The sequence below is a fragment of the Struthio camelus genome, chromosome 5 (genome assembly GCF_040807025.1).
Source record: "Struthio camelus isolate bStrCam1 chromosome 5, bStrCam1.hap1, whole genome shotgun sequence".
NCBI classification, from domain to species: domain Eukaryota; kingdom Metazoa; phylum Chordata; class Aves; order Struthioniformes; family Struthionidae; genus Struthio; species Struthio camelus.
The window spans coordinates 70,097,358-70,120,869 of record NC_090946.1 but is presented as its reverse complement, the minus strand read 5'-3'; the positions used below and the strand labels follow the sequence as shown (position 1 = coordinate 70,120,869).

The following is a 23,512-nucleotide window of genomic DNA, read 5'->3' as shown; positions in this document are numbered from 1 at the left end:
TTGGACTCTCACGCTTTTTGAAAGCCTTCTTCCTTTTAAAAACTAGAGGTCGACTCTGCATTTATCTCAGAGACAGGAGTTCTGCGGCTGACTTTAAGGGGACCCAGATTTATCGCAGAGCCTCCTGCCTCCATGGAAGATCTGGAAATCTGTTTTGCGCCTGGGCCACGCGAGCGGCGCGCGGGCTGCTCCTGCCTTGGCCCACTGTGCCTCACTTGTCAGCAGCACGCAGTGATTTGGCAGGCTCCGGAGTACAAAAAGCCTCATTTCTTTTCTTCAGAGTTCAGCTAGTCTCACTGTATTGCTGATTCAAATTGTTTTCTATTTTACTCAGCCACAGGATTTGCTGGCAAAGCACCTTAAAAGGGAAATGTATGTATTTGTAAATGATGCATGGGAACTTGAGCTCCATGATCCCAACGCCCAGAACCATTTCTACTATGGACGCCAATACTGGTTGCCTACAGTACGTAGAAAACAAATAAGCAAGCAAAACAAAACGGAAAACCACTACCAAGAAAAACACAGCCTGTAAACTAAAATGCCTAGTTATTGCGGCAGTTATTGCCAAAAAAGACAATTTAATGAGTGAATAAATAAATAGATATATTTCCTCCCAAACCACAGCTCTGAAAGGCATTTTTAGAACATACATTTTTTAAAAATCTCCCTAACGTTTGAGTCACTACCCCTGAACAGAATGTCCTCTGGCTTTCATGGTGCTCCAAATACAATCAGCCCATTTCTAACAGTATTTGACTTTTCTGAACATCCTACTTTTCCACTCTCCATAAAGCAACAGGCCTGGCATCTGGCTACCACACCGCAGGAAACCCAGCATTACTTCACAAAAACTAGGAATTCACATTTAGCAAGTCCAATCAGTCAACAGCGGTGGTGATCTCAATGACTTGTGACCACACGTATTATTTTAAAGGTGCAAAAAAGCCCAAGATATTCCTCAGTCAACACTGAATAATGTTCTTTCTCATGCTGAAAAGCCAAGTAACACATACAAAAAACGCAAATACGCATCCGTTTCATCAGCATGGCCAACAACGCTGACTGACACTGTATCACCCGCTGCAAAGACACTCTCACATCATAAGTTGACTTCTGTGCCGATAGCCCTGCGAGAAGCCACACAACCAACCAGCTACATCTGTTTAAACCTGCTCCTTCCCAGAACGGCAGTTCTGGGTATATTGGCCTGGAGAGTTTATTAGCAGGTTACACCTCTTGTAAACTCTGTATGCGGAGTCTGTACTTACCAACTAAATTCTGTGGTCACAAAAGACAAAAGTTTGGACAATCCTGGAGCAAGATCTTCACCTGCACAGGTCAGGAATAACAGATTTGGAAACATTTCTGACGCTAGCTTTCCATACCTCGCTGTGGGGATACAAGCATTTCTGAAAATATTCAACAGTACTCTTTTTCATACTCTAACTCACTTGGCTCCCTCCTCTCCCTTCCCCATCCTTTTCACTCTTTCACAGAGATATGAATAGCAGATCAAGAGCTGTTAACGACTGCGCTCCCCTTCTTCCAAGTCTCCCAGAGTACGTCTGCAACTAGATGGCAAGTTTCTTAGCAGCCACTGCACATATTGTCAGTGCAAATACTAACGCAGCGATGGGTTTACTCTTAACAACATTTTCATTTTTAATAATAATGCATTGCATTTCTTGCAAAAAGCCATTTACAATGATTGCTACTAATTTGCTTAGACAATGTCATACAAAGAAAGATAGGGAAGATAAATCGTGGCTCATTGCCACCTACTACAAATAACTAATTCTGACTTTCCTACTTTACAAGATACATCAGGGTCATGTCTCTTGCATCGTCTCCTGGTCAGAAGCACACAGTGTCCACGTGCAATTGAGTTTCACAGCTGTGCCTCCTTCCATTTAACTCTTGCCGTAATACTAGGGATGTCTTTTGGAAAGCACCTCTAAGCCAGCTGCCTCACAGCAGCATTCTGCCAGTTTGCCAAACACCACTAGAAACTGAGAAAAATGAAACGTGTAATTCCCTGGCTCCTTCTCATGTCCCCTGAGCCTTGCACAAGGCCAAAATAAAAGGACTTTTATAGACTGAACTATACACGGAAAGGGAAATAATCTCATCTCCCCATCCTACAAGTGTGACAGCTCTACTGATCATGTATTAAAATATAATCCTTTATGCATCCATTGCTTGGATGTTTGCGGTTCATCAGGCGTCTGTAATCACTGGCCACAAAATCACAGTCTTCCTGTGGAGGGTTGAAATAGAACTTACCTTTCCCACAATTTGTGTACCTACCTTCACCAATTACAAAATCTGGTTTATTATATTGCTGGAAAAGGATGCCATTAGCACAAAAATAGTTCTTTCATCACTGCCTCTGTCAACACATATTCCCCTTTCTTACCGGACCCTCAGACTAGGGGCAGTGGTGATCAGGAGCACTCAGTGCCCTTCTGCCCACTGGGGGGAACTGCCATGGGACTGTGTCATTGCTTAAAGTAAGAGAAGATACGAGTTCATACTCTTGTCTATGGAAATCTTGATGTTTTTCTGGTGTCTCCAAGAAGGAGAAAGGGAGACAGACATGAGAAAGGAAGGCTTAAAAAGGATTCAGGAGGAAAGCCTTGGAGATGGGACAGGAAAGCACTGAGCAACTGTGCGAGAGGCTGCACCAACATTTAACTGAGGGCCTACAGTATGGCCCTGCCTGACTATGAAATATCAGTCTCCAGTCCATGTATCAGGGCTATTTTCTAGCCAATGTCTTCCAGCCTGGCAGTTACAGGTGCTTTTCCAGAGGACTCAGAACTGTTCAGTTAAACCAGACAGACACACATGGCAGATGAACTAAAGCTGTTCCCTGCTTTGGGACAAGTGAGGAAAGGAAGCGCTGTTTTGTAGACGCACAGAGCAAGAAAGAAGTGTAATACATGATCAGCTACGGTCCTTGCTGATGTAGGGCACTGTGCAAGCCTAGACAAACTTGAAAGACATTTACAGAATGGTGAGGAAAAGTACACGACATGCTGCAAACAATAACAGACAATTTGTAAGGCCTAGTCACCTTCAGACTGATCACTACGAAAAAAAATAGGCTCTGTAGATTTGGCACAGAAGATAAAACAACTGCTTAGTGCAAGACTTCAGACATTTCTTGTTTTTTTGGGGATAGGTCACAGGCACGCTTGCCACTTGAGGAAGAGAGATTGCTCAATATATTTTGAGCTCTCTGAGCAAAACAATTCGCCTCTGACTAACACCCCTAACCCCTCCTTACATCTAGTGGATTCTCTAGGATGTTACTGGGCACGGTTTTAATCTGCGGAGCACCTGAGCTCTACCTATACCAACCAACCCTGTTCTCTCGGCCAACACAAGTGCCGAATCAGAGTCGTTTTGTGCACTTGTGAGCTTCTCAGCCGGCACAAAACTGCATGTGTTGCACACAGAGCTTTGCCAGGGAAGGCTGTGCTGCTGGAACGCCACCACCCACTGCCCAGTGCGGGGTGGCATCACACCACCTACAACGTTCAGCCAGAACGGGGAGCTAAGCGACCAGTCCTGAATTTCCTGGGCACCAAACTGTCGTCTCAGTGAGAGTCTGAGGAGATTAAGAAGAGCACAAGCTGGGTCCATCATGTAAGACCTGGTCAGTACTGGAAGACTGCGCTCATTTAAGCACTTGATTCTCTCCCGTAGCATAGAAAATAGGCTTGCGCCAAAACAGAGCAGAAATAGTACAGTAATTAACTACTGTTGTTTTCTTTCCATTTAGGGAACAAAACAGGTTAACATTTCTCCTTACATTGCTGTGCCTGCATTATCTACCCCTAGTACCATGCTGTATTGCACCGACGAGGATGCACGCACAGTAGATTTTAGGTGCTGCACTAACCACCAGAGGGAGTCCCTAGAAATCCGAAGCGGAGGAAACAGAATTAAAATTCGTGTTTTATATACAGCATTCTGCAATACTAATCAGGAGCAACAGATAAATCAATTCATGTAAACCAGATTGATGCTGATTGCTTTGCAGGTTTCACCTTTCTATCACTGTAATTGGAGATTTTTAAATTGCACCTTCAATGCACGTATCACATTGACTTCTCTTCCTCTCTTCAACTGTGCAGCTGAGCGCGTACAAGTGCAAAGGCTATGCACTCTGTGAACTAAAAACACCTACCAGTAGATTACTTCCTTCCTGAACTAAAATGAGGGCCAGAGATTGTTCCATTTCATCACGGTTGTGGTTCACTCCCTGCTGTGTCCCCGGGACTGTACAAGCTTGTCAAGCCCCCATTAAGCAGCATGCGATTACACAGACAGTCACCAATACGTGTGCCATCCTCTCTCAGTGGAGTAGAGAGGAAACTTATACAATTATTGCAGACTAGATACCTAACATTTAAACGGCTACAGTTCAGTTAAATGATTCGTATTTTCAGTTGTATTTCCTCATCGGGATTAACTGGGGAAATTACAACAGTCGTTTCTGCAAAGGTCTGAGATTTTGTTTCCGGAATGTCATACAACTTACGACTTTTGGATCCCTGACTTTTTGAAAAACAAGATGCTGCACGGAGTCATTTAAGAAGGCAATCACTAGAATTTGCGTGAGCTCCCGAGGGATTACCAGCCAGCAGCAGAAGCTGCTCTACATGGGTTGACAGAGGCAGCATATGGCCATTCGCTCAGTGGCTGGAATTCAAGAGTGGACTTCCCTCTCAGCTGAGTCCACTGCCAGGGCTGCATAGCTGTGCCTTAACTCTCTAACTGCACCGTTATGCGTCACCGCTCATCTCTGCGGTCCTAAGTGCTTGTGTTTTGACCAGCAACACATTTTATTGAACGTCTTTCATGTAGCAAACTCCAGAACACGAAAGCAGAATTAAGAAAAAATTAAAACACTATCAATTTTATTTTGATTACATGTGAAAAAAAGCTCTCAACCTAGCAACTTATTCCTAACTTCTATCTATATACTTGTGAATTTCTTTCTGGGTTCACTTCTGGTATAAAATCCAAAAATTTGCATGTACAAAGACCATCTGTTTGCAGAGCTGCGGCAGTCAGAGACGTGATAATCTGGCGTGCATTGCTCATGTGAACACACACATATGGACACACACAACACATGTATTCCTATGTGTTCTCACTAACTGCTCCAGTGAAATCCATGGAGCATTGCTAAGCATAGGGCTTATGTGCATTATTTTTCCGGTTCCTAATAATTAAAACTCTGGTTTAATAAGAATAAATTATTATAGTTACTAATTAATTATAGCTATAATTAGAAATAATTATTCTATTAATTAGAAAGTTTAGGAGAGGATAGTAGCAAAATTGTCGTTCACCAGAGAAAGGTGCTTAGTTGCAATCCTTTACAGTCCTTGAAGAAAAAGACAGAAAAAAAGGCAGAATTTTGCCTGGAGGTCCCTGGTAGACACATCTAAAATAGGTAACCGAATGTCCTAAGAGTGTCTGTTTCTCTTTCTTGACTACAAGGACTGCCTAGCTCACATATAAAAGTCTGTACTACAGATGTACTACACAGTACAGACTGCAGTCTGTACCACGTTTCTACTCCAGTTACCAGCAGGACTGTGGTCACACAATCTTTACTTGTTTGGAGTAGGATTACAGCCAGGGAAGTGTAAGAATTAATGTGTAGGGACAAACTTTTGTAAGAACTGATTCTTAGTTGGGAATTCAGACAATCTACTACATAAAAAAGGTTCAAATGTCCTGCCAGCTCAACAAGCAGTAAACCAAAATTGATCGAAATCCCTATACATTTGGATCTCATCTCAAGATAATTACTGATATAAATTAGCTAATATCCTTTAATTAGCATATGTTACCCACGAATAGGATCAAATAAATACAGTATTTTGTGGATAACACTAGAATTAGCCAACATCATAACTAACAGAATGCACTGTTTCTTCAAGATGATTCAAAGTAACAGAGTATGATATTCCCCCATATAAGTATATTTGGGTACTTTCATGTAGAAAGCTGGCGATGTCCCTTTCTATGCAATCTCTTGGAACTTTCTATAGCCTGGTTTTCCAAAAATTGACAGCATTGGATGGTGCACAGCACTATCTTAAAATCAATGCTTTTTTCATGATTGGAGCTAGGCGCTCCTATCAGTAGTTATCAGTCTTTGCAACTCTACATCTGTATAACTACGAGCACAGTGTAATGATTTGTCATTTTTTCTTCTTTTAAGGATTACGGCATCCCCTACAGCATTTAAAAGATTTTAAGTATTTATTTTCAACATTGTTTTCTCTTTCCTCCTAGTGAGGGTAACTTCAAAGAATGTTCTTTTCAGTATTTTGTTTTCAAAATAACATAAATCAAGCCAAAGAGCGGAGTGGGATGTCAGTGCATGTACACAGTTAAGCAGAGCATCGTTCTTAGAATTAAAGCCCATCTCTCTCGTTCTGGGTCTGAAGAAGACAACAAACTGCCCTAGAAAACCAATTCTTGCTCTGACAGCCACGTTATTTTAGAGACTACCTCAGGATACTACACATCAAAGCACTTACAATACAAACGACAGAAAATGTACACAAACTGAAGAGCATTTTCTAAAAAAGTCAAATCTGTTCCAAGGAGCATTTTCTCTTTCACTGAAAGAAATTAGATGTCCAAGGCATAAATAAAAGCCCCATAGTACATTACTGCTGAGCAAAACAAGATGCGCTCAGACTCAACATGCCAAAGTATGGCAATGGAAAAGGTAAAAGGAAAAGTACTGTTCTCATCACAAAAAAGCCAGTTGTTCCTCATATGCTTCAGATGTTTACAGCACTGTGGACCCCGAGAACACTTTAGAAATGACTGGAGATGGGACATATCTGGAGAACAACTGAGCACTCCGGCTGTGGTTCTCAAAGGAGACCACGCAAACGCAGCACCCAGCACTTAACTTCTTTGGGCCTTTCACAAACCCCCGGCGAGCAGGTTAACCTTAAGGCTTTGCTGCTCACTGTGACTGGATGGAGTTGCAGAGTCAGACCGCAGACATGCGACACCTGAACATACAGAAATTACTTCTGAGCAAGATGGGATCGTTCCTGTCATCTGAAAAACAAGGCTGGAGCGTGCGCTGGGCCTCCACGCCTACGCAGGAGGTAAGGAGTTAAAATCGAGTGTAAAACCTCCTCCTTTGATCATTCCCTTCTTCTCTATGGGCTACATGGCTTACACATGAATTACTGGACTTCCTGAATTCTGATAAAAACCTTTTTTCTAGGCTAGTATAGTCTCCTGCCATTTACTGGATTCTAGCGAAAAAGCTACATAGCATCTTTTACCCCTAAACTCTGGGGACTTCACCAGTTAACACCAGTTTCAGGAAGACAGGGGCTCGAGGGCAGTGCTGCCCGGGAATCCCACTAGCAGGATTTTTTTTCCTCAACATACCTAAGTCTCTCTTAACTCTCAAAACAATGTTCTCTCCCCCAGCTTCCTTCCTGAAGTGGTTTTCATTTAGCGCAAAAGAAGCAAAAACATCAGTGAGAGACTTGAGAGCCGTTAGATTTATTATGCTCTTCAAAGAACGCAGGTATCTTTTGTTGTTCTAGGTGTGCAACAGCAGCTCTGCCGCTGCCGCTCCTCTGTGCAGGGATAGCAGAGTCCTGCAGAAAGTGGTAAAGATGTACACAAGGAGCATTTCACGAGTTTTTATCAGCATAACACTGGGAGAGCACTTCACTGCCCTGGAAAGAACGGTGGGCAAGTACGTAGCGGTAAACTTTCTGCTGTGGATCTCTGCAACGGGGGGAACTGGAGAAATGGACCCAAAAAATGATGCTTGCTTTTTTTTTAAACAGCAGGATAACTAAAGAACCGTTTGCTACTTCCTGATAGATGAATAATAGCAATGGTATTTACAATTCTAATGCTGAAAGGAGTCCTTAAGCCCAGTTTATCTATTCACGAGTGAGGCAATTCACCTTTGGTGCTCCATTTAGCTTGAGCCAAGCTAATATGGTAGATTAACCAGTTTCAGTCTCTGCTACTTCTGGCTGGGCCAAGTTCTTCCAGTTCTGGGTGAGCTGTAAGGGGGGGAAGTTTAACACTCCACTTTTAACTCTCAAACACCTTCCTCTTAATGAGTTTCTCTTCCCTTAACTCATACTCTGCAGGGGACCCAGCTCCTTAGAAATTCCGTATATCCATCTAGAAAATCCACGTTAACCTGAGAATGGGGCAGTTTAGCAGTTCTGCAGGCAGAAGAACCTTTCAAGGCAAGTGCCCACAATGCCAGGAGGAGAAGTATGGGTTATTTTGGAAGCACGGGCAGTGGGCTCACCTGAGGACTGTTATCTCCATCAGTACATTAAGAAAGAGCCTTCAGAGTAAGGCACAGCAAGAGCTGCTACTGTTTGAGCACAGATTCACAGCTGGGGTCAAAACAGACTCCTGCCCTCAAACAATCAGGCAGAAATGGGAACCGCCGAATCGTCTGGTTTAAACACTCAAGAGCAAACCCTCTCTAGGTAGGCAGCTGCAAGTTACGTCACTACAGGTTTGCAGTCAGCTGCTCCATATTGACAGTTGTTTTCCCTGGAATTACTGAGGTCCAGGTCTTCAGAAGAAAGTGCCAATTTAAGACAGCCAGACAAGCGCAGGAGGAAGCGTTTTGCTCCCCAGGCTGGCAGGGAGCGAGTACGCTGGGTTGGTTACTCATCAATATTCACACGTTGTTTGCTGCGTAACAGCTGATCTCTGTCCAGGTAACAAATGAACATCTGAAGGAATTTACTCCTATGGTAAGCGATTTACTAAATGATTATTTATTGATAACTCAAGTGGCCTTTTCTGGAACAGTGCCAATGATGAAGCAATGCAGCAAGGAAAAAGGTCATCAACTTATCCGAATTTTCCCTCCCTCCTTCATTGTCTTAAAAGGAACAGTAGATTAGATTAGAAATTGCCCCTCTGCAGTACATTTTTGGGGGACTAAAGTTTATATTGAAACTGGAATAGGCGCAAAGCTGGAAAAACTGTGAAAGATTTGTTTCCCTAGACCTTTCTCTGGTGCTTTCAGAAGATGTCCGTCAGGCCAGATTTAATGCTCTGGGAAAAACTTATTTTTTTTTTTTTAAAGTAAAAGCTTTTTGTATTTTTAACAACTTACCATTGCCTGTGGCTTGCTATTTTGGCTATCATGGGGCATCTGACCATACAGATCATATTTACAGTAGTAAGTGTAAAAGTCTGTCATTTCCACATTCTCTATGACTGCATTGTAAGTAGCAACAACAACTGGGATTATTTGGTTAAAAGACCTGCAGCATCACGGCATGCTTACAGTCCAGCAATACCTAAACAATAAGAGGTTACATCAGTCTTTAAATGTTATTAGTACACGTAAAAGTACAATATGCACAGGATAAAGCATTTTAGGGGTTTATAATCTAAACCAACGCACCTGACAGCGTGGGAAACCAGTCTGCAGCGCATTACGTGAAGTGCCTCACTTGGGGCTCTTTACACCAGAATGGTTTTGGACCTAGCCAGCTGCAAGTGTGCACTGTGTTGTGCGGTGGGTCGCCTCCACTATCGATAAGTTATTTTATGTACTATGCAGTACTGTAATGAAGATGCAGTCTTTTTTCTTCCCACACTGTGTCCTCTGTAGTGCTGGGAAGTCTTGGGGCAATATTATCAAATAAAACAGTCATTGATTGTAGAAGATGAATACAGCTGACTGACTTTCTTCCCAGCAGTTACACTTTAGTGCTACTGAAATATGAAGAAAGACGCAGGACTACTTGAAGTAATTCTAATGAAAAATGAACTCAATATAACATTACAAAACTATATCCCCCGAAATTGCATAGCCTTTGATCTGAAATCTGATGCACTGTAATCTTCACACACATCCTCTTCTAATAGAAACATTGCAAATACTTACGCCATCTAACTAGGAGAGAGAATTTTTGCCATATAGTGCCAGAGTACCTGCTGTCTAATGAATCAATGCTTTATCCTTCTATTTCTCTCCTCCTCTTGGAGAACTCAGAGAGCTTTACAAGCAACTTCCTACAGCAATATGGAAATATAGTCACTTCTAGACTACCATACGAGCTGAAAAACTGAAGGAATAGAAAAAGATCTCAGACTCTGAAAAACTTAATCAAATCCAACTCCTGGGAAAGGAGGCTGGAGAAACATGTGAGAAATAAAAGCCACAATGGCGGAAAAGAAAAGGCTAATCAAAATCTAATCTCCTCATCAGAAGAAAAAGCAAGAGGAGCAATCCTTCTCACTGCCAAAGCCCGTCCTCCCTGCAGAGGTGAAGTTGTGCTGGGGAAGACCCACGGCAGAGGGCTCTGCACACTGTCCCCCGTGCATCGATATCGTGCGTTCGGAAAGCCAGATACGCTCAGAACAAGCCAGTGGCTTTCTTGCAGGCAAAAATATCACTCCTTTCATTTTCTTCAGCCCCCTCTCTGACTTTTCATGCTTTCCTCCACGATCAGAAAAGGCACCTGGCCTCTAACTATAGCTCTTTAACACAGACCTCTGCATAAGCCTTCCAGCACATGACATCTACATTTAGAAACATAAATGAGTTTCTTGTGTTGTAAGTAAGTCAACCATAACTATCCAAGTCTCCAAGAGAAAGACATCAGAAGAAAAGCAAAAAAACCCCATAATTTATAATATTTATCATGCAACATGCCAACATTTACCAGTAGGCTGCATATATCAGATTCTCTATTTTCTCCAAGAGGTCCTTAAACCATGCAAGTCCAAGAAACCCTCAGAGCTGGTCAGACCAGTCCCCACAGCCAAGCCACTTGTCTCCCTCTGCAGTCACTGTTAGACCTTTTCTGATCATAACATGCAGGCACTGCTAGGGATCATCAGGGAAGCAAAGACGATGTATAAAGCACGCAAGCAAATAATGAGGGAAATGCATGAAGCCATCCCTTTGCCTGCCCCTATTGCTAGTGGTTTGGCTAGCTCTCCAGACAAGAAAGGAGAAAAAATAGGCTGATTCCCTTTCTCAGAGAAGGGTAACCAACCACTGGAGAAAGTATTGAGTTTACAGGCTCTGTTAAGCCCTGCAGTAAGAGTCACCTTCATCACTGCCACCAGTGACATTCCTACAAAATGATGTCAAGGAAGAACTTGCCCATTTTAGTTTACTGATATTCCCACCACATTACAGCACATCCAGCTCTAATATCTGTGCCATGCTGTCATTGGTCATTGCATTTGTTAATTCTAAGAGGATGCAAGCCCTAAAGGGCACGAACCTTGTCCATGTCCCAGGCAGACCCGTGACACCTTCCACATCAAATAACCTCGGGGGCAGGATCCGGGCATAATGCTTTTCCCACAGCAGCTAGCCTGGGCTGCTCTGTCCCTAAGGAAGCCCCGGGCTACAGATGCCAAGGCCGGCCAGGGACGTGCATTGCATCAGGTAACTGGTGCCAGCAACCGAGCCTGACTTCATTCCACAAAGCAGACTCTCATGAAAGAAACCAAGTTAATGGGAAGTCATTTGTCATATTAATGGTCTTACTAAATGATATCATTAAACAACCCTAAGCAAGAGACTGGTAATGAGCAAGTCAGTCATTATCATTTGCTCTCATTTTGCAGGTTGGTGCAGAACCAGCTCTTCATTTTCTATTGTACAGGAGAACAGACTAAGGAGACATAAAAGGAAATCAAAGTAATTAGGCATATAAACAGGCTGGCAGGCAAGCAATTGTGATTCAGTGGAACAAAAGTCAACCTCCAGAGGAAGGATTGTACTAATTTGGATCATTGCTCTATTTTTATTCTTATTTTATCTGATTTTATATTGTTCCCAACATGACCATTAGCATCCTTCCAAAATACTAGACTGAGCTAAGTACTGTATTCCGTCACTGCATTGTAAGGCCATCGTTAACTCACCTAAGCTTAGGATGTGCATTTGAAGAGGCTCAAGGGAACAGCTACACACAGCACCCATCACAACACCGAGAATTTTGGACACGCTAAAGATGGCCCACCCCACTCCAAATAAGTTCATCCGCTGCAGAAATAAGACCAGATAGCAAGTTTAGACTATGGCTTTTTTCCCAAACTTTAGGATGTGGGCCTGCTGGATAGGATCCCTACACAAGTAACGATCCCAACACGCAACCCAGATTAGCAGAGGATTTAGGATCAGACTCATCCCACTTACTGCAGACATTTGACTGCAGTACTTGCTTTAGTTTTTGCTGGTGCTCAGCGTAATCGGCAGAGAGAGATTAGGCCTTCAGTGGCAGATCTCAGGCCCCAGGAGGGCTAAAACACGCTCTGGAAGTGACTCCCTCCCTGACCACAGAGCGACTCTGCGACGTGTGGGAAGCCAGGGCTGCCAGACCCTACGGCACTGAGACACAGACCGGCATTGCGCTAAACCTCCAACACACTTTAGAGAAGAAGTAGGGCAGTGCAGTAATATTTCTCAATGCTAGTTCATAACTGTATATTAATTTGGTGTGACTCATTTATTCAAAAGTCAGCGATGTCTAGAAATTACATGGATTGCTGCCATTTTTTAACTCTCCGGTTTAATGCACCATTCAAAAAAAACCACATCACTGCTTTGCGAACAAAACTAGTTATTTTCCCAAATGTCAGTCTAGGTATAGCACACTGACGTTGCGTCTGCTGAAGACATGACGCTTTCTCAGATTTTCTGTCCCAGTCTAACATGATTAATTTTAGTCTGTGCAAGTAGGTGGTAACATGAAGGGAGAAGCAGTCAGGGAAGCCAGAATCCTTATCCAATACTGAAAGACGAACAGTAGCTCAACACAGTAGTGTCACAGCAGGGATATACGAAGCAAGTAAACTGTAGAAATCGCACATCCTGAGTAATGTACATAGCATATCCCAAACTGCAGTTAGATATCTATGGTATGCTGTACTGAGGGTGAATGTTCCGGGGGAACCACTTGTTTAACTCCCAGTTTTTGGCTGAGGATTTATTTATCGTGAGAACAACTGTGTGTACAAATGCAATCCTTAAAGACAGAATCCCTCTGCAAAAGCACCAGAACAACTTCAACACATGGAGGCATAGATATAAATGCATTTTTTTCTGACGGTTTCTGCACAAGCAAAATCAAATTTTCCTAGTGCAACATGCAGGCAGCAGAATGAACTGAGTGTGCAGGTCAGAGCTGTGCCTGAACAAATATATGGATACGTGTGTTTCTGTGAATTCCTTTTTGCATTAACCATGCCCACAAAATCATGCGCACAATCTGAGCCTAGAAGAGCAGGTTCAGGGACAGAGCTGAGCAAACACTTTGCACCTTATGTCCACTTTTGCTGTCAACTCTCACAGTGAGACCATTGCAATGCCTGGCAATCTTATGACGACATAAAAGTCCTGAGGGAGAACACGTATCCATCAAACGCTACCATGCAGAAGCATGGGGAACGAATGGCTAGGAGAGGAAGGCTGCCAACCCTTTCTGTCGTTACTCATCTACTGCCTTCCCTGGTTTTTGCTCTGCATCAGCTGACTTTGCTTACCTGCCTTTTGTACTGTTCGATGAAAAGGGAGGCCAGGGGAAGCAGCCCAGATAAACAGGCGTGAATTTAGCAGGTCAAAAGCTCACTGTCAAAATATTTAACACTAACATTGTTAAAATCATCTTATTAAACTGTAGTTAAAGTTCCTGCAAGGAAGAAGCCTTGAGATGAAATTCTTTACATTTAGAATCAAGAAAATTCTGAAATGTGATTTTTGTTTCCAATTTTGTTTTTGATTACCAATAAATATAATTACTGTCAGTTACTTCTAAGTACTCCCTGTCCAGAACAATTAAGAAAAAAAAAATCTATTTCAATTATGAGAGGATTTTATTAAAATATATGTAGTGTTAGACACAATTACTGTTACCAAAATGTCTTCTTGCAATCTAATATCAATTTCATATTTTTGAAAAGAAGTATTTAAAAAATAAATTTAATTCAAAAAGTTGAATTTTGCTGAAAACCAATATTTGGAGAGTTTGCTTCACATAACCAGAAAAAAACCCCAAATGCTGAAATGCTCTTAAAAACAAATTTCAACTTTTGAGAACCTCAGCTGTACAGAGATGAGAAAGTTGGTAATCAACTTTTAACACTTAATGTATGAGAGAAAACGGGTTGCTGAAAACAGCAAGTTTGCCAGAAGATTTTTTTTCCTAAAAATGAAAGAAGGAAATTTTAGCATCTGAGTGACTTAATTCACGTCTGCTTATGCGACAGTTATAAACTTAAAAAGGAAGCTCTTCAGCACAGGCCTGATCTTATAGCTGAAAAGCATCTATCACACTTTGAGGTACTAAAAAAATAAAAGAATACCAAAAAACCAAAATCCAAATGACTATTTACTATTTACTCTCCATTCATACATTCCTCAGAAATCTAATAAATTTTTCAAGGACTCAGAAACACCATCTTAAAAATACCTATTGTTCTTTGTTAGCCATAGCTAACATAATTAAAATTTTTAGATAGATCAACTTTAAGATAGTTTCTTGATCTTAAAAGATCTGACTACAATGGAAGTTTTCATTTTGAAACTGATGTTTCTGCAAGGTGCCTCACTGAAACTATCTCAAAATCCTGCAAAAATACTACCCTTTGAGGGGAGAGAGAGAGAGAGAGAGAGATGAAACAAAAAGAGGTAAACTTTGGGGCTTTTGGAAAAAAGTCAAATTAATCATAGGAGTTAAGCCCATCACTGTATCAGGCTCATATTTATACTCCAAAAAACGAATTTTGAGGTCTCATTAGGTGGCCTAAAAGGGCCGAGCATGTATTAGAGATCTTTGGCAGTTAAGAGAGCTCTGCGCCCTTCAGATACGGGTAAGAACGGGGACCGTTGGCCAGATTCCCCCAAGAAGTCTCCTGCTATAGTGCAACTACAGCCAAAAAGTTCAGGCTGAAAAAGCCAGAATTCAGTCCTCAGCACTTCAGAATGCAGCACAGAAGGTAGCACAGTTCTTGCTCTTTCATGACTCTTACTTTTGTCAACCTAGTACCATGAATGGAGAAATCACAAGGAAAAAAAGTATACTACAAATATGCATTTTAATACGACGTATTTGTGTTTTGAAGGTTGCAGGAGATAAGCATGATCACCATTTACAGGATATTTGTGGGCTCACAAACTGGTATCAGGTGGACAGTTACTCCTATACTTTAGAGGGCTCCGGGCTACTGTCAACGAAGACTGCACTGAAACTTGGAGGGCAGCAAGTGGTATAAACCCTGAATCACTGCTTTCAAAGGAAAATAAGGCTGTGGGGTATTTTTCTCAGGAAAAAAAGACACAATGTGAGTCTTGCTTTCTGTTCCCAACAGCTCTCTGTTTCTGCCTAACAACTACAGAGAGGTCATGGGCGTGTAACTGAGGGCAGTGCTTAAACCAGATATTGTAGACCAGAAACTGGTTTCCACTGAGAAATCAGGCCTTTATTTTGGGCCTTTGTCAAGCTATTGTAACAAAAATGTCATAAAACAGTAACTTTCAGTACAAACTTCAACTGCAATCAATACGATATTTATGAGCAACATCTGTCAATGTCCAGAATTCAAGCCTTTGCGTCTTTCCTTGTCAAATAACCAAGAAGCCACACATTCTCCTTTTAGAAAGCTGGGCCACAATGGCGAACGGTTGTAGCTGACACCTAACGCACCAGAAACAAAAGCTCTGAGTTCTACCTCTAAAGTTTTTATAAAATGTTGCTAATTTTATTCTAGCTTCTGTTTATTTAAGGTTACATTCTGCCATCTTACATGTAATAAAACACATAGGTAAATCCACATAAATCACTTGGGCTACCTGCCTGCCTGGGCATTCCCAAATATTTAACTATTGATTTTCTGTCGTGAATTAAGACACCATGAAAAACTGGAAGGAAGGAGAACAAAGTCTGAAAACATGCACAGTTCCTACCACTGCAATTATTGATCTGAAGACTGTCTACCAGAGAACAACTTCCTCTTTATTATAATGCGTTTCAGAACGACATACGATCCAGCACAACTGCACCTGGTGACACAAGCATCATAAAATGGCACAGATTAATATAGAGCACAGTGGCTTGTAATTTACCTCCATCCTGTGAATTCATGATATTCAGAGCAAACAGCATGGCATTGGAGAACGTGGTAGCCTCTTCTTTGCTTGCAAAATTCAAGCCATAGACCTGCCGGGCATCGCGCCACTGATGAAAGGTAGGTGTTGCTTGATTGTACTTCAGTCCTTTCACAATTGAATAATTAATCACTACCTGTGATTTGAAAGAGAGAGGAGAAGGTTAAAAAGAGCTCTCTTTTCAGTGAAAAAAAGGTCAATCAAATTGGCAGTGCAATTCATGTGGTGAATCCATAGACGGCCACACTGTGAGGCAGTGTGAGCTTTGATGACAGAAGACACAGGTCTGGGGGTGAGATTTACAACAGTTCACTTCAGCCTCAGGGCCTTGCAAGCTGGTTTTGCAAAATCTATTACCTGCTCACGCTTTCTACAGTACCTCTGCAGGATACAGCTGCGCATATATTGCAGACAGATGTCAAGAGTCAGGGCCAGCAGCTGTTGCCATCTTCCGTGGGAGGATCACGTAAGGTTGTCAGAAAAGGAGAAAGACAGAGTTCTTGGCACTAACCCTCCCCTCGAGCAAATACATGTTTGACTCATTGCGCCAGCTCTGGCCTTTTCCTCCTCCCCTGCACCTGATCACCAGCAGCTTTTTATCCTGAGAAAGTTCTTGTCTAGAATCAGATAGGCAGCGACAAAACCAGACGACAAAGTGCTTCCTCTCCCACCTCTTCCCTTGTTGTACATGCTATAATTTGCAGTCAAGGGGTGTCTGCAGCAGAAGGGTGTTTCTGCATGAATCGATTTAATCTGCTAAATACAACGCCCTGTTTACCCTTGGGCAGGGCATGCTGGATACTGAGGTACGCAGCAACCTGGGATCAAACCCGAAACCTCCAGAGCTGAAAGCGTAAGCTGCTCTAACCCGAACCGGAGAGGCAGGACTTGCTGGTGGCAGCACTGCAAAGCCAGATGGATGGGTCACAGGGACAGCACCCCAAGATATCCGTCTCTGGGGTGACCATGGTAGGCTGTTGTGATGTAAACCGAAGAAACAAAATGAAATTCTAACAAAAAGGTTCACAATCTATCCTCCTAAACATGTACGGTGCAGCTGAAAGAAGAGAAAGATCAGGAAACAGAGGCGTCCTCGCCGTGCCAGCAGAAGCTGGGGCAGAAGGGAACTGGGGAGAAAGAAGCCTAAAATTATGCGCAGGGTAAGACTGAAATTCATTATCTGAGTATAGCAAATCTGGCTCTGAGTCTCCTAGACGGGATCCACAGATGGAGTTATTTTGGCCTTAGTTTTATCGAGAGCCAGAATAATCCCTCCGTTTTCAGTCTGAAAGCGGCTCAATGGAAAGCTTCCCTCGCACCAGCCTGCACCAGTCTCCGCAGACACGGCCACGGGCGCACAGCAGCAGGAAGGGCTCGCGCCGCCGGCCAGGGGCGCCCTGCCCGGCCTCGGCGAGACGGGAGCAGGGACAGCGGGCGACGTCGCACACCTCCGCCAGCCACAGCGAGGGCTGAAAGAAAACGTCTCTGGGTATTTCGGAGGGCAAACAACGTGCCCAGCCAGGGCGCCTGCAGGCACTCCAGGCCCCGTCAGCCCAGCACCAGCCTCCCACTCCCGTGCCAAGCCCTGCACCCAGTACTTAGTGTTGCAGACGGATCCTGCGCACCAGCAAACCCACTAACGTGTCTCTTCTACCGTCTGATTTTACAGCCCTTTGGAAATGGAAAGTTGCATGTTAATGCTACTACTGCATGCAAAAACCTCCAACACATTTAATTAGATTAACAATATCTTTGCTAAATTACTGACAGTTCTTCCTCGTTATAAAAGCAGAGTTTTAAAACCGACTTCGAAGGTGAACAGCTCCTACATCTACGCCTTTTGACTTTTCAGTGGACAAAACAATTTAAACTGCCAGGAAAACAATTTAAACTGCCAGGAAAACATTAGATGAGTAGCTAGCGCATAAGCAGCAAATTGTTTTTCACACATTTCTGTTTTTTAAGGATGGCATCATCTCACTGATATACCTATTTAACAGATGTCAGATAATTATAGCGCATTTATATATATTAAATTTGTAGATTTATATTTATAAAATTTATAGAAACCCTCAAAAGAGATGTTATGTCAGTGGGCAACTAAGGACACACTCGCTATTTCTATCGTGCTTACTACCTAACTGAGCCATCTGCTTTCTTGAATGACAGCGCTCAGACACGGACACGAGACCCCACCTGAGGCCCAGCCACAACCCGGATCCCTGCGAGAGTTACTGCACGAGCCTCTCAGACCCCGCTGCTGCCCATCGAGCACTAAGGCGCTGGTCGTCTTCTCAGAAGTTCGGGACGTTGTCTTCAGCTTGGGGCCTGCCGCGCGGGCAGCGTTCAAACCCCGGACACGCAAGCGGCCGGGCCTTCTCCAAAACGCGGAGGTTATGGCGTAGGAGCTTGAAGCTGCTACAGTTCAGGCCAGACTCTCTGTTCCTGCAAGCAGGCCCAAACCTGACCAACTTTAATAAGTTACAGCGGTGATTAGTTAAGTGTTTTAACTTTCAAAAAATGTGGTTAGGTTTGTATCACAAGCACGCTGTCACCATTTCGCTTCTGGCTTGGGCTCAGATCTGAAAAGTCCCCTCTTTCCCACAGCCCTGTTTTACATTTCAGCCCGAGCCACATCACCACGCAAGCCCCTCCGGAGGTATGATTCACGCCCACTTGCACCCTCCTCCCCACCCCTCTGTTCAGCGCATGCGCTTCAACTACGAGATCGTGCTGAGCTGAAATCGCTTGAAATAAAAGCACCCTTTTAAATCCTCAGCGGACCGTGACTGAACTGGGGAGCTGCTCCTCATCAGCTAAGCCACGGAGACTGATCCTAAGCATGTTCCTGCCTTTGCAAAACCTCTCGCCTGTGGTTTAAGTTAACACATTTTGCTCCAGCTTTCTAACAGGCTTCACATGTTCACCTTTGTAACAGGCTGGGTTACAGTTAAGCTGACAAGTTGCAGCACAGCGGTAAACTGCTTGCTTGCCAGGTCCGAACATACACTAAGAGCAAACGAAGGCTGCGTGGAAACGTTAAAGCTAATGACGTCAAGTGACTAGCAGACTGATTTGGCCACGCTTCCAAAACCGCTCTAGCCTCTGTGGCTACTTCAAAGCTGCAAAAAGCTGCTTCGGTGTTTTTGAGCATTACTGATCATGCCAGCATGAGTCCATGCGAAAGTGCACGTCTGCGCACAGAGGAAAGAGGAGTTCATTTGCCGCCGGTCTTTAACTTAGCCCCGCTGCACGCAGGCACGCAGTGAGCATGTCCCCAGCCACGCGAGGACGATCAGAGGTCTGATGGCCGCTTCCCAACGCCGAGTGTGACGCTGAAGCCCTCCCTTTCTAAAAACCCTGTTTCTCTGTGCTGAACTTTTTAGACGCAATCAGCCAGAGTACAAAATAAACACCGATAAGGTAAGTGGAATGGGAAGAGATTAGCATAAACTGTAACGCATGCCGCAAAAAAAGCCTAGCAAACAGAAAAGCAGCTAGAGAAAGACAATGAGGAGAAGATGTGGAGAGGAAAAAGAAAAAGACGAAAATTGAAGCAGCAGAGATTATTAGAGATGTAATACAAAACAACAAGAATTAAAAGGGAAACATAAAAGGCCAGCAAGGGTGAAGTCATGAAGGTTAGTCTGCACCTTCCCAAAAAGTATGTAATAATGGTTAAAATTGTTCCTATGTGGTATTATCGTGCTACGTATTTTCAGCTAGTTTCTCAACTCATGGAAATCCGTGTAGCTTCATCTGCTTCAGTATCACGTATTAGCTGAAGATCCGTCCTTTTCAGAAAAAAAAATTGGTTTTCCTGGCAAAACAACTGCTATTAATAAAACCTCACTTTCATTGTGCTTTAGCACAACCTAAGAGCAAGCATGAAATGCCTTATACAGGGAATCCTTTTTACTGAAATTCATTTTTGTTCTTGTTAAATGCAAATACTTAGGAAGCCCAGAAAGCTTACCACTCCACACGAGACTGATAAGAGACTGATAAAAGTATATTAAAATCTGAATCTGCAACTTCCAGAACATTCCTTTTAATACTGTTATACTACCCTATCTTGAATTTGCTTCATCCATAACATTGGATTTTTTGTAATCATATTTAAAACTAGTATTTTCTTTGAGACAGTTTTAAGTAACTAGGGTAACTTGTTCCAATTTTTTTTTGTTTGTGGGATGATTTTCAGTCTTCAAACGCTAGAAATATACATTGTTATATCTGTTTCCTCCGGAATTCAGGTGATGTGCCTCCTCTTCATAAGCAACAACATTTGCAAGCAAATACAATGTTGAAGTTAATGCAAAACGTTTAAAATACAGATCAAGATTCAAGTTTCAAATATATTCTACCCTTTAAATTGGTTAAGATCTGGTTAAGATAGACCTCTAGCATGTATACGCATGCATAGTTCAGGAGACTTTTGCTTGTGAGTTTTACACCGAGTGTTTAGCTGCATCCTCGACTGCACCCACACGAAAACCATTTGCGTTCACTTGCTGGCTAGGTAAAAGCAACAACTGTTAGCACGGCCTGCTCCAGAGCCATAGTGATTTGCACAGCTTACTAAACAGCCACTGCACTTTATTTACTTCTAAAAATGTATTTTTAAAATGGAACTAAATTAATCTGTTACCTTTGCTCTACTGAGAAGGATAAAAATAGAGGCAAAAGAGAATGTAGGTGGTTCACAACTGCACTGCACGTAGCTGAAAGCCAACATGCTGAAGAAAAAATGTATTTCGATTCGGGTTTTCCTTTTCCAAACTCACGACAACATATACGGACAGCGTATAAAAGGCATATAACCGTCTCCAGTAAGCAGCTCAAACAGCTTTTGAAAGTGGCTCCATGAGGCAGCTCAACGCTCTCAACCCCCAGGAAACCACCCACGTTGTCCCTGACTCCTCCACCCAAGGAGGGGCTGGAGGAGTTGGGCTGGCGCTCCGCAGCCCCGGCCTCACGCGAGCACAGAGGCCGCCACTCCCCAGGCTCCTAAACTCCTGCCCTAAAACGCTAACGGGATCCACGCGCAGCATCGCTATTTCACGCGAGGGCGTTTTTGTTCCCTAGGACACGAGCACGACGGTTCTTCTACCGAGGGGGCCCACCGACACGCGCCGCCATCGCCGTGGCCGGCGAGAGCCGCCCCAGGGCAGCGTGGCCGACGGCGGCCCGATCCCAGCCCCGATTATGCAAATCCCGCCTAACTCCTCTAATGCCCGAGGAGGTCCTGCGGCCTTAGGCCATCGTCAATCAGATCAGAGCGTGCACCTAGGATTACAAAATGCATTACGAGGAACTAATTACTCATCACAGTGATGTAACGAGGACGTTTTACAGGATGGGCAACAGAGAGTGGTGGGGGTTTTTTTGGTACATATAGTACTAACGATGGGCAAAAAGTAGAAAAAGGGAAGCTGAGAGTAAAACCTGCAGTACAAAATAAGATTCATTTCACAAGCAAAAAAGTGTGTGTGTGTGGGGGGGGGAGTCAGATCATGTTAAATTCTCCCTGGCAATTACCAAATGTTCTCTTTCGAAGTTAAAGAACAAATAAACAGTAATAAATGGTGATACAATCTGCACACGCACACACACAAAAACCCATACAAAATCCGAATGATTGGAGCAAACAGCAACTAATAGGCACGTTGCAGGGAGCAGGAAACTTTGCTAGACTGCATTAACTATATAACTGATGGTATGGAAAGAGATCAAAGGTTAATTCACAGGAAACTTAATACAGTTACTCACTTGTTGATCTTGCAGTTTAACTCCAACTACTCTAAAGGTGTTAGTGGCAATGTTGTGGTATATGTTGATTCTGCTGAATCCCTGCTGTCCAGGTTTGATTGGCACCCATTTCTTACTGGTATCGTCATAGACCATGACTGAAGCCCGGGCTTGGCAAATACTCTGTTCACTGGAGAGCAAACACAACACAATCAGAAGAAACAGTGAATTTGCTGTCTACTACCAGACACATCTCAAGGAAAAGACAACAACAGAAACTATCAAAGCCATTTAAAATGTGTATCTTCTAATAAGTCTACTAATCCTTTCAACGCAGGCACATCACAATTTGCTTGTTAAGTTAAAGTCTGTATGTATGTATTCATACACTTAAATAACCTCCAGCATGCTGCTGTTTTGAACTGGTAATCTATTTTACATGCAAATATCAGACCCTGAGGAACAACTTGTATCACACACATTTTATGAAAATCGTCCAACAGTATGAATGTTCCGTTTATTTTGTACCTGCTGGCAAGCGAGGCCTTTCATATTTGTATGAAAACTTACTAATATTTTATAGCTTACTGACAAAATAAACATGACATAAAAAGCTCAGCCACACATTTAAAATTGGAAGCAAGCAGACCTTGAACCAAAAGCCACGTTAGGTAAACTGAAGAAATCAATTACATTAATCCAGCTAATGTCTAATACTCAGACCTGGTGACGCACTTAGAAGTCCAAGCATACACGTACAAAACGCACAAAAACTCTTTTTTCTTTCATCCTAACAGCAAAGAAAATGGGAAAGGGAACCCATACATTCATACACTTCCATGTTAAAGTGCATTATTTCATATAGCATTAATATATAACTATTTCTGTTCTGCAGAACCACAGAAATTTGTAATTTCTTTACATATTGCTTGCATATTAGAGACTAATATATTAGTATACTGGACAAGTTGTGCACATGCAGATTCATACTAAAACGCACCTTTTATGTGAAAAAAAAAATCTGGCAAATATTGTTGAGGTGACAGGTCAATATGGATCACAGTGCTTTATAAACACCACTGGCATTTTTGGAATGCCAGTCAGGATTTTAATTCTTTCTGTTCTGAATTCACAGCAACCCTACTTATACAAGAGGAAATAAGAGTTCTTCTGTGAGGAAAAATAATTCTTCCAAACTTTGGAGATTTGAGATCTTTGAACATAGCAGGGATTTCCTATGAGCAAATAGTGTAGGTCAGACCTAAATAAAACTGTTATGGTTTATGTCTTCCATAAACCTTAAATTCATGACCATCCTATTACCCATAGGCCTATATGTTTTTATACACACCTCTTTTTCTTAGTCCAAGCTATATTAAATAATTTTCAGCAATGCAGTATCAAGCATAACCTGCTTTGCACCTGTACAGATTATTTTTCCCCTCGTTGCATACACTGCTTTGCTTTGATTTTGTCTCAGTAATGCCTCACTTTCACACCAATATATGAGAAGCTCCTCAGTGGAGCTAAACCATATCACTGCATTGCCACCGCAGCCAAATTACACTA

General features: G+C 42.7%; 1 protein-coding gene across 11 annotated transcripts in view; it reads right to left on the bottom strand.

The window, feature by feature from the left end:
• The window catches only part of EVL (Enah/Vasp-like), a 153,495-nt gene that overhangs the window by 50,322 nt on the left and 79,661 nt on the right, over positions 1-23,512 (bottom strand). For all 11 annotated transcript variants that reach the window (XM_068947018.1, XM_068947022.1, XM_068947019.1 and 8 more), the window contains 2 exons: positions 21,965-22,133; positions 16,151-16,328 (listed from right to left, as the gene is read on the bottom strand). In XM_068947018.1, coding sequence (XP_068803119.1) covers positions 16,151-16,328; positions 21,965-22,133 — 347 coding nt within the window. The remainder of the gene's footprint in view (positions 1-16,150; positions 16,329-21,964; positions 22,134-23,512) is intronic.